The 11455-nt window shown below is 32.0% G+C and overlaps 1 protein-coding gene across 1 annotated transcript; it reads left to right on the forward strand.

Annotated features, from left to right (window-relative positions):
• The first annotated feature begins 8448 nt into the window (after positions 1–8448).
• On the forward strand, positions 8449–10572 carry LOC116121025. The gene is made up of 6 exons (XM_031406985.1): positions 8449–8558; positions 8642–8724; positions 9328–9670; positions 10162–10180; positions 10299–10376; positions 10558–10572. The coding sequence occupies exons 1-6, from the start codon at positions 8449–8451 to the stop codon at positions 10570–10572; spliced, it is 648 nt and encodes a 215-aa protein (XP_031262845.1).
• The last annotated feature ends 883 nt before the right edge of the window (positions 10573–11455 follow it).

An 11455-nucleotide genomic window follows, 5' to 3' on the forward strand; every position in this document is an offset into this window, starting at 1 on the left:
ATTGGGCTATGGTTGAGAACTATTATTTTTGTGAAATGGGGAGAATTTGGGTGGGATGCGATGAAGATACTTTGCATGTGTAGGTTATTCAAAATTTGGCTCAAATAATTCTTTGTAAAGTTAGAATCTTGAAGGATGACTCTATGTTTTATTGTTCTATTGTTTATGGGTTGAGTAGTGTGGGAGAAAGGAAAGAGCTTTGGAAGGAGTTAATTCACCATGCCAATACAAGCCATTATGAACCTTGGATCTTATTGGGAGATTTTAATGCGGTGAGATTTTCTAGGTAAAAGAAAGGATGGGTCCCATAAATGGCCTCCCAATTTCGAGGATGTGAATGATATGTGCAAGGATGCTGAAATTGAGGATCTCAACTCCATTGGAAATTTCTTCACTTGTGTAATATAGGTGAGGTGCATAGAAGAATATGGTGTAAGCTTGATAGGGTTATGTGTAATGAGCATTAGAGTCTTGGATTCCCTAATTCTTATCTTATGCCTTGTTCCTTAACTTGGGGATTTCAGATCATTGTCTAATGGTTGTAGAGTGCGGCATTAATTATCAAGGTAGGAAGTCACCTTTTAAGTTCTTTAACTTTGGGGGGAACATGAGGATTTCTTACCTAAGAGTGAAATGATATTTTAAAATTCAAATCTAATGATATGTATTCATGTTTCTACCAAATTAATATGAGAACATCCTTACTAGAAAATATTATATATAACAATTGTATTGCTCCATATCATCTTTTTTTTTTCTTTTTTTTTTTTTTAATTTGAAGATTTATCATTTTATCATTTAGATTATTTTTATTTTTATTTTTTTCTAGAATAATATATTAGAATGATTTTATTATTATCTTTTTGGTTTTTATGTTCATCATGTTATCTAGCTAGAAACTATCATATGATATATGGATAAATATATTTTTTTCAAGTTTAAAACAACAAAAATAAACATTTAATAAAGATTGACTCACGATCCAATCTTATAAACTTTCTCTCTCAACCCTGACGTAACAACTTGCAATTGATCAGCTCATAATTAAGTAAGCGAGACCCATTGTTGGACAAACATAACTCATTCTGAGCTGATCAATTACGAGTTATCATGTTGACATTATTTTAATTTTGTTGTTTGTGGGTTCAGAGTATATTTTGATATAGAATTTTCTTTTTTAGAGGTTTATGATGTGACTTAGAAGCGAGTTTGTAACTTAAACAACCTTGGGAATTAATCCTCGTTCTTATAGATGGATACTAGGCGGGTTTCTTCTTTCATTAACTATCTTCACCAAATGCATTATTAATTAACAGCCTTTTTCTTCAAATTTAGTGCGTTTGGTTCAGTATTTATATCTATATTCCCAATCCTATTCCTCAAATATTGTTTGGCACATTATTCCAGAGATATTACAATATTTTTTAATTACTTTTAGACCCCTTAAGCTTATTAATTTCATTAAATACCCCTAGAAAAAAAAGTTTAAAAATTAACAAAAACACCCTCATCAACACATACTTGCCAGATTCCGGCAACCACCGTCGGTGGTAGCCGAAATCTATACAACGGCCTACCTGCCGATCAAAAATGGTCGAAAGTTCATTGATCTGGCCATCGCAAAGAAATGGTCAAATCTTGGCCATCGTTGACCAAAAACGATGGCCATATCTTTGGCCGTCGCTGACAGCCAAAGATGGACTTCTTTTGACATTTTCTGGCCATCGACGGCAATATTTAGCCGTAGATCTGGCATTTTCTGGCCAAATCCATGGTGGATCTAGCTGGAAAAAGCCATAGTGACATGTTACAACATAGATCTGACCGGTCTGTGTTGTATCGAAATTTTCTGGCCAAATTCCGATGGTACTCGTCAGAATCTGGCACTGCAGGTAGTGGGGGTGTTTTTGTCATTTTATATATTATGGTGTTTAATTAAATTAGCAAACCTAAGGGTTTTTTAATAATTTTTTAAATTTTACCTCGTAATACTCCTCTATCCAACTACCCAATATTATTCTGAAAATTCTATCCAAAATAATAAACCAAACACACAATAATTTTCCAACTTCTTTTAATTGAACTAACACTTTCCATTTTTCTTGTTTGTTTCTTGGAAGTCTTTCTAAGGAGATCCGTCTCTTTTTAGATTCTCCTAATTAATAAGCACCTTTTCTTCTTATAATAAAGTGTGTGTGTGTCATTTCATTTCATCACATAATTGTATTATTATTTTCTGTAGCTTTCATTACCTTCTCCTTTTAATTACTAGCTCCACACTTCATTCTCCAATGTTTGTTTCCCTTTTTATTTTATTGATTCCGCTATTAATAAAGTTTATTTGAGATTTCATTTTAAAATCTAAAACCCTTTCTGTACATTTGGTTCGAGTCATAAAAGGTAACGCTGATAATCTATATTTTAATCTAACAATTACCGCGTTTGGATGTTAAGTAATGAAAGATTTCGGTAATCGACCAATACCAATAACAATTATTGTTTGTAACATATGGGGTAATTCGAATACCGTTTGAAAGGGTGCTATTTTTTTATTACCGGGGTAATCCATTATTCATACCAATTTTACCTTAATTAATAATCATTTTGGACACTAATATTCTCGTATGTCTACTAAAAAATAATTAGCCCAAATGTGCAAAATGGCTTATGTAACCTCATAAATTAATTTTTTGGATAAAAATACCCTCCCTATTTACATGAAAAATACCCAAAACACTCTCCCTATTTACATGAAAAATACTCAAAATACCCCTAGTCACCTAGGACGACTACCGGTCGTTGGCCATCATAGTCAGCTGTAGCCAAAAGTCATCAGAACGGCACACAACCGATCGGATCTGGCCGTCTGTGTGCCGATGTGGCCGTTTCTGACCAAATTGGAGGCTAGAAATGACCAGATCCACGACCATTAACTACTAGATCCATGACCGTTAATGGCCAGATCCGACCAGTTGTGCGCCGTTCTGGAGACTGCCTGTGGTGGTAGCTGGTGGCCGATAATTATCTTGGGTGATTAGGGATATTTTGTTAAATTTTAAACTTTTATTATTGAGGTGTTTTAGCTAAATTCTCAAATATAAAAGGTTAAAAAATACTATAAATAATAATATTCACTGCTTTTGGTTTAGTATTATTTTCCATATTCTGGACTAGATTTTTTAAATAATGTTTGGTTTATTATTTGTACAGTCCAATCTTCATGATATTTTTTCTGACAGCTTTTTTGACTTTCTTTTTTTGAGCATTGGCTTTTATTTTTCTTAGTTTGCTTCATTATTCTTCACTGTCATTTCCCACTTTCTCACTTCACCATTTCACTTTCTTAGTTCCGTATTCTGAATGGAATGAACAATTACCCGTTGAACAAACAAGGGAAGATTGTTATGGCATATTATGTACTTCATAATTTTATCAGAATGTACAATATGGACGACCATATCTTTAAACAAACCAATAATAGTACGGGTAATGAGCAAGTATATTGTTATCGTTAAAATGAAGCAGAATATGGCCGAAATGGAGAAGGACCGAGTCAACCGCAACAAGGTATTATAGACAACATGACGACTGTACGGGATAATATAACGAATGCACTGTGGCAGCAAAGTGGACCATGTCGTAGTTGTTAATGGAGTAAACGTGTAAGAATGATTGTAAGGGTTGATAATTAGTACTTTTGTCATATATGTATTAATGTGATGTGTTTTAAACAGTTGGATTAGTACTTGAAATTAATACGGGTTTTTGTTTTTTAATATTTACGGGTGACAAAATTACCAATAAACTGTTTAATATTATTAAAATGTAATTGGATAAGTTATATATCTAATAATATATTATTTTAACAAAATGCAACAAAATATTATATTAATAAATCATTTATAAAAAAATATATCAATCAAATATTCAACACAAATATCAAGGTCAAAATACTCTACTAATAATATATTATTTTAATAAAATGCAACAAAATATTATATTAATAAATCATTTATAAAAAAATATATCAATCAAATATTCAACACAAATATCAAGGTCAAAATACTCTACCAAACACATACTTTGCAAATCTTATTCTTGTAATCACAACCCTACTCAACTATCTAATATTATTCCCAAAATCCTATCCAAAATAATGAACCAAATGCACATAATATTATTAAAAAGGAAGGGCAATTTAGAAAAAATCCCACCTATTTTATTCATCCCCATCAAACATATTAATTATATATACTCACCAATATAACTAAACATTTTAATATAACATTCCCCAATAATCTTCAATGTAATTTATCTTGGAGGTAATCATATCTTTTTACTAATAAAAAATTCCCTGAACCAAACACTACGTTTCTTCTTTCTTCATTTCTACCAGCAAACTATATATCTTATATAAGATTGCCATACACACATTCAAGACCTTAATGATCTATATCATTCATGACCAGTTCAAGTTTACATATCCCTTAACTTAAGTTTTTTCTCTGCATAGAGTGCCATTAATATAAGCTCATTCAGGCATGACAATGTTCCCCAGAATTTCGGGGACCCGTCTTGCCCTGCCCCATATGGGGTGGGGAAGCCCCGGTTTTTTCGGGGATAGGGGCGGGTGTGGGTGATGCCTTTCCCCCATCCCGCCCCATATATAATATATAAAATTAAAAATTACATATATATGCTTTTCACTAATTCCACTATATTTCATCTAATTACACAATTATCCTACCTATATAAACCCATATTTTCCCAATTTCTCTCACCCTAAACAATTGAACAAGAACAAACCATAACCCGTATTTATGTAAAATTAACTATGTTTAAACAACTAATTTAAGTGTTTGTCATGTGGACGAGAATTAACTATTGTGTTTGGTAATGCTCAAATTAATTTATGTTTATGTAAAATTAACAGGGTGGGGATGGGTACGGTGACTGAGATATCCCCACCCTACCCCAGCCCAACCCATTGCCATGCCTACGCTCATTCACATCTTAGGGTGTTGTTATTCAAGCCCCACTATAACTCTTTATAAACTCTATTATTATTTTTTTTTTAATTTAAAAATATATTATCCAGAAGAACCTCTCTATAATGATATTCTATATAAGAATAACCTTCATTTAGTCATAAAAAATTATGGTCCCAATTTGGGTTAGATATAAATAAGAATAAATTTCACATTGTAATAAGTTATATTTTTTCTAAGTCCCGTCTTAAGGAACTTGTCTTTACATAATAATAATTATATGTGTATTGCAGAAAATATATATTGTATTACATTAAAGGTTTAAGATGAAATAAAAATATTTATCTAAAGTTGTTTGGATAATGATTTATGCTTTAGAGTTGTTACCACATCTTTTATCTTGCAGGTACGTAATAAGTCGCCAGCATAGACATCTTTTTGTTGAAGCCAAAATATTTGTAGTGTCTCAAGCATATTTAAAGCTTCTTGGTATGAAACTTTTGGTATTTCTATACTATCATTCTCAGGATTATCTCTTTTATCTTTTTGTTTAATTCTAGTAATGATTTGTTTTTCAATTAAAGCATACTCGTCTTGTTGCTCATATAGATGATTGAAGAAGACATTAATATCCCAATCTACTAAAACAATGAATTGAAATTCTAATACTACTAAAACATAAAGTGAAATTCTAATACTACGAAAAAATAAATTATAAAATAAGAAATCAAAACAATAATTCTTATAACTACACCTTTATTAAGTTATAACCTTCTCATATTAATAAATTTATTTGATCCAACATTATGACTATAGAGAGATTCTAATGTATATGCAAATTAACCCAAAAAGACTAATAGACTTTCTTTAACTTGAACTTTTGAAAATCTGCTTCAAAACTTTCGTCTTTGTGTCTATGACTTTTGGCTTGAGGTAAGTTTGATATTGATCATAAAGTAGTTAGTTTCATAAAACAATTTAAAATGTTTTATAAAGAATTTAAAAAGTTGTCGTAGGTGCCTTTTAAAAACCATATTATTTGTAAGTTGTTTTTCTAAATGTATAATTACAAATATACTTTTATATAATACTTCAAATTACAAAATAATTTTATATTAAAATTAATTAATTGAATCAAATTATTTAGATAATTTTCTTATAAATTTAAAAAAATTGGACCACTTCCATGTCGGCGGAATTCATGTGAGCGAATTTATGTGCCCCAATAAAATCGTTAAGGATTTCACTAGGGTTGTGAAGTGAGCTGACCTTGGCAATATCGGCATTAACGTCACCAAACGCACCACGTAAGTCTTAAGACAATGATTAGGCCAACACGAATGTCCAATTTGTTATATATAAAAATACTTTAAAAAATAATTTGTCATTACTTTAAAAACTAAATTTATCAAACATAAATTTATAGTTGTGAAACCTTACAACAACTTTAAAATTAAAATTTATTAAACGCACTTCAAATTATTTACAAAATTGAATCAAACGCTATTATGTTTAAAGCTACAAGAATTCAATGGACATGCATTATATAATTAGAGTAATGCTATATATATTTATTAGCGTCCTCCATTTCTTATCCTTGTTGATTATCATTTTTTGTCGTATTATCTTGTCATTTATCATATTATTCTATTATTTGGCGTCGAAGCAAAATATTATCAATATATATTCTATATTTTCACATTTGTAATTTTGGGCTTTTAAACCAAAAAGTTAATACGATACGAGACACTTAAACATGATATTCAGTTCACGTATAGATAATTATTTGTCTTATTTCATGTATAATTTTTTGCATATTATTATATCAAGGTTACATTATTTAGTAATAATATATATCAAAATTAACATCATTAAAAACTCTTATTTAAAAAAATTAATTCGTAAAATGATGTCACCTTAGTAATTAGCCTAGTTAGTTATACGCAAATTCACGTATTTCATCAAGGCTACCATATAATTTGCGAATTATTTTCAAACTATTGCAAGCAAAAAAATCATTAAGTGAAAAGCCAAAAAGACGTCATTTTGGGTGGGGTTTGATTAAAATTAAAAGATTTTTGCCTTCTCTTCTTCCTCAGTTCTTTTCCACAGTTCTTCGTCTCTTCTTCAAATCTTCAACAGTTCTTCATCTGTTTAACTCTCTTTTCTTCGTCTCTTGACTCTTGACTCTTGACTCTTGATCTCTTCTTTTCTTCTCTTTTAACTCTCTTCTCCAAGCTTCAAGTCCAAGACTTCTATTTTTAATTACGATTATATACTATAATTTGAAAATTGGTTGTATTATTTGTGTATTTTATTTGTTTGAAGCTCTAATTTGATTTTGAATTTTGGTTTTATTATGTGTTTGGTTTGAGATTATAATTGAATCTTGGCTATATATTGTGTTTGAGTCTGGAGACTATAATTTGAATCTTAGTTATATATTTGTGTATTTGTGTTATATTATTAGGTCTAATGGTTATTGGTTAATTGAATACTTTGCATTTGAAATGTTATATTGATTTTAACTAGGAGGTACATAGGAATGTTCAAAAGCGGTTAATCGAACTGGTTTTTCAGTTCAGGAAAATTCCCAAACCGAAACTGAACCAATTTTTGGGGAAAACCGGTTTTTGAACTGGTTTTCCCCTATTTTATTAGATAAAACTTTTTTTTAAATTTTTTGTTCTTAAATTAAATTGTAAACATAAACAATACATATCCAAATAAAAATTAAACATTCATACATATTAAAAATTAATAATATATATTTTTATTTTTATTATAAATATATATATAAATTGGTTTAAAAAACCGGTCTTTATTTTTTCCCGAACCAGTAACCAAACCGAAAATCCGGTTTTTTGAATTTTTTGAACCGTAACCGAACTGCTTTTTCGGTTAACCAGTTTTTTGGTTTGGTTTGGTTTTTGCATTTTTTTTAACACCCTTAGTAGTCTATGAAAAATGCGAAAACCAAGATTGATATTGCCGTATTTTTCAAAACGTATTATTGACAATATGCTGTATTAAACCCATATATACCCATACCATATTTTTCCCGTATCGAAATTTGATGACGAAATTTTTACAAATATATTTTTCATCATTTACCGTATCATATCTATAAAATTCTCGTACCTTTGTTTTGCTGTACTGTATTACTAACTAGGGTAATTAGTTTGTCCAACACCCCAATAACGATCTTGATGACTTGATGTCCCACAATGGTGCAATTCACATGATAATACTCTCCATCCGTAAAAGTAAAAATCAAAACCGTTTATGGAGAGAGAGAGAGGTGTGTGATTTGTTTATACTGTATTAGTAATTAGTGAGAATTGAGAAACACCATTAAATGAGTGAGTTGATAAATAGAGAGTAAATTTTCAAATAATTCTCTCTTCTACTTGCGCGCCATTTCCACAATTTGAAAAAAAGCGTCGTCGTTTTATAAACAATGACACAAGAAATTCCTTTTCCATCTCCTCTCGAACTCACTGTCGCTTCAGCTCTTCTCCTTCTCTCCTCCCCCGACCAACAACCAACTCCTTCTCACTCCTCTCCACAGTAAATTTTAATTTCGCTATTCAAATATGGTTATCTTTTTGTTTTTTGTTTTTTTTTGAAGTTTCACGTTGTTTTACGTGCAGGTTCGACCCTGATGGTGAATTGTTGCTGAAAAGCAAGAGCTACAGCGACGAAGGAGCGGAGCATGAACGAGAGCTTACTTCAAGTAGTAGGGATCCAAACGCTCTGCTTCGTGGCTTACCAGTGAAGCTAGCTCTGATGAATTCGAGCTCACCAGCTTCGAACTCGCTGTGGTGGCTCGCTGTCACGAAATAACTCAAGTATACTCATCTCTTGGTTTAGTTTGAGCGTTTGTGTATTGGATACAATTTTTGGCTACTTCATTCTTCTATTGTTTTATTTCTCGTAAACGATTTGATTGTTGTTTGGTTAAGTTGATATACCTCTGTTTTTAGTCATTAATTTAAGTGGATTGATCTTTCTTAAAATTTGTATCACTGGCTCTCAATGTATTAGCTTACAGTTCTCATTCTGTGTTGCTATGATAAATTTTCACTGTTGAACTTGCTTTCTTCTCTATTTGACAAGTCAGAAGAATTTGAAGTCCAATTTCAATAGAAAATTACCAAATATTCAATTTTGTTAAATGTTTGAAATATTGTTTTAAATTTCTAGAACATCTTGATTTGAACGCTCTAGACGATCATACTTTGTTCAATTTTTCCAATCACGTTCCAACATGTTTGTTTTAACTTGGCTTTTAATTTTCCTTATAATCAAAATTTGAAAATTCTAAAACTACTCCTAGGTCTTGCGAAAGAGTCGCTCGAAGATCAGCCGGAAAATCACAGCGCCGAAGCCGCAGCCCGCCGACGGTTAAATCAGTTTCCTCGGAAGCCCTGTCAACAGAGGCTGGATCCAGCTTGTCAAGCAGCGCAAGCGCGATCACAGCGCGCGAAGCCCGTGCGTGAGCGAGAGGAGGCAGATGGTGTGGCTCGGGAGAAGCCGAAGAGGAAAACAGGTGGCTCAACTCACATTCAGCGGCGAGCTGATGCAATTTTGAAGCTGCTCTCTTCTGGCGGTTGTTCCTCTGAAACGAGGATACGTCGGTTTCTCGGTGACAGTCCTGACACCAGCAAAGCACTCAGAATGTGATACCCTGCACCTTCTCGTTATGAGTTAACCTCTTGATTGGATCGTTTTAACCGTATGATCGAATATTTATCTTTTTATGTCCATCTGAGGGTTCAAACGAATCCAATCAAATCATGTTGGTTCCGCTATCAAAAGTTGGTCAATTGCTGACTGGCAGCGCATATGTGAGGGAATTGCTACGGACTCTGAGAGTCCACCGCAATAACAACTTTTTAAAATTTTGGTATTTCTGTGTGAACGCAAAGATAGTGTTAAACCGGTCACATGGCAGGGCCAATACTGAAAAAGGACCTTGAAACAAATGAAGAAATCTTAACTATACTATTTAATTATTGAATGTGTAAAACCAATCTATTTTTCTTTTATATATGTATAATATTTTCTTAATTGCCTTCCTTGCTCGTCTTGTCTTATGTATTCATTTTAATTCTTACTGGTATATATAATTGTACATAGATGACGGAGGATTTTTAACCTTGTTGGTTAGGGTTAATGAAGAGGATGAAGTGAGTCCAGGATGGTTGTTGTGTTATTAATAAAACATGAAGAGTGGTTATGACAGTGACTAGAGGTGGTGATTTGTTGTGGGATAGAATTGAATTTGATGATTTTTCATGTCTGCAGGTTTTGAAGCGGGATGAGTCAAGAGATCTGGCACAGGAGCGTCAGCGACCTTATATTTACACGGTATTTATGGTTCCGGTAATTTTCAGTTAGCTTCAAATTAGACTTAATAGGTTTAATAATTGAGGCTTCAACAAAAGAGTAAAATTTGAAGGAATATATACTAACATATTCTTAGGAAATCTGGGTTCTTAAATTTTGTAGTACAAGCGTTGGAAAAATCTTTTTCTGTATAATTGAAGCATATTACGTTTTGCAGATAGCTGAGTATTAGAGGCAGACAGCAGCAAGAGCTGGGTAAATATATAGAGATTTGCATCCCAAAAACAGGCAAATATGATTCAACGGATGGCCAAAAAGACATTATAGCAGTTGATTGATTTGGTAATTAGTATAGATCCATTGTCTTATTTCTACTTGGTTATCGTTTATAATCAATATTACTTGCAAACTGTAAATAAAAACTCAAAGGGTCTCTATAACCAACTTTTAATGAAGTAATTTTCAGTAGAAATCTGTCCATGGTTAATGGCAATTTCCTTATTTTAGTGTGTTCTGAAATTTAGTTATTTATTTTGGGCTTTCTCTTTTATTTCTGCTGGGAAAATTCACTTGGTACATATTCCTGGATCAAGCAACCAATTTAGATATACATATTCCTTATTGAAACTTAGAACTGCTTAATTATAAGCTGTAATGGTATTAGTATATTTCAAAAGTCATTACAAAATTCATTATAGGTTGTGTCTATATTTAGTCCAATCAAATTCTTCATAATACTATCTAAGAATAGATTTCTCAATAGGCCTGGCCAAGTCTAACGGGCTGAATGAGCGGCCATTTCTTATGGTGAATGGCCATTTTATAGTTTGCCATGTTGTAATTATTTTTATTAAAGACAAAGGGTCAAACCTAATAGAGATTCAAAAGGCCGGCAGCAAATTGAAGGTTGGCGTTGAAGCAGCGACCCAATTGCTTTAAAAGTAACATCCAATCTCCTCCTCAACTTTGATAACATTTTTATATGATCGATATCTTTGCTTGTAATCAGAGAATACCCAAGGATTCGGATTCGCCCAATTTAATATTGTTTATGCAAATATTTCTCAACCGCGTTAGTCTCAATTGTTACCTAATCCCACACCGCAAGATTAGTC

This window comes from Pistacia vera, unplaced genomic scaffold, assembly GCF_008641045.1.
Source record: "Pistacia vera cultivar Batoury unplaced genomic scaffold, PisVer_v2 Contig956, whole genome shotgun sequence".
NCBI lineage: Eukaryota > Viridiplantae > Streptophyta > Magnoliopsida > Sapindales > Anacardiaceae > Pistacia > Pistacia vera.

Excerpts from the sequence above, each read along its gene's own strand:
- LOC116121025 (XM_031406985.1), top strand. The coding sequence starts at position 8,449 with ATGACACAAGAAATTCCTTTTCCATCTCCTCTCGAACTCACTGTCGCT. Across the intron at positions 8,559-8,641 it reads CCTTCTCACTCCTCTCCACA|GTTCGACCCTGATGGTGAAT; the intron begins GTAAATTTTAAT and ends TTTTACGTGCAG. Across the intron at positions 8,725-9,327 it reads TGAACGAGAGCTTACTTCAA|GTCTTGCGAAAGAGTCGCTC; the intron begins GTAGTAGGGATC and ends AACTACTCCTAG.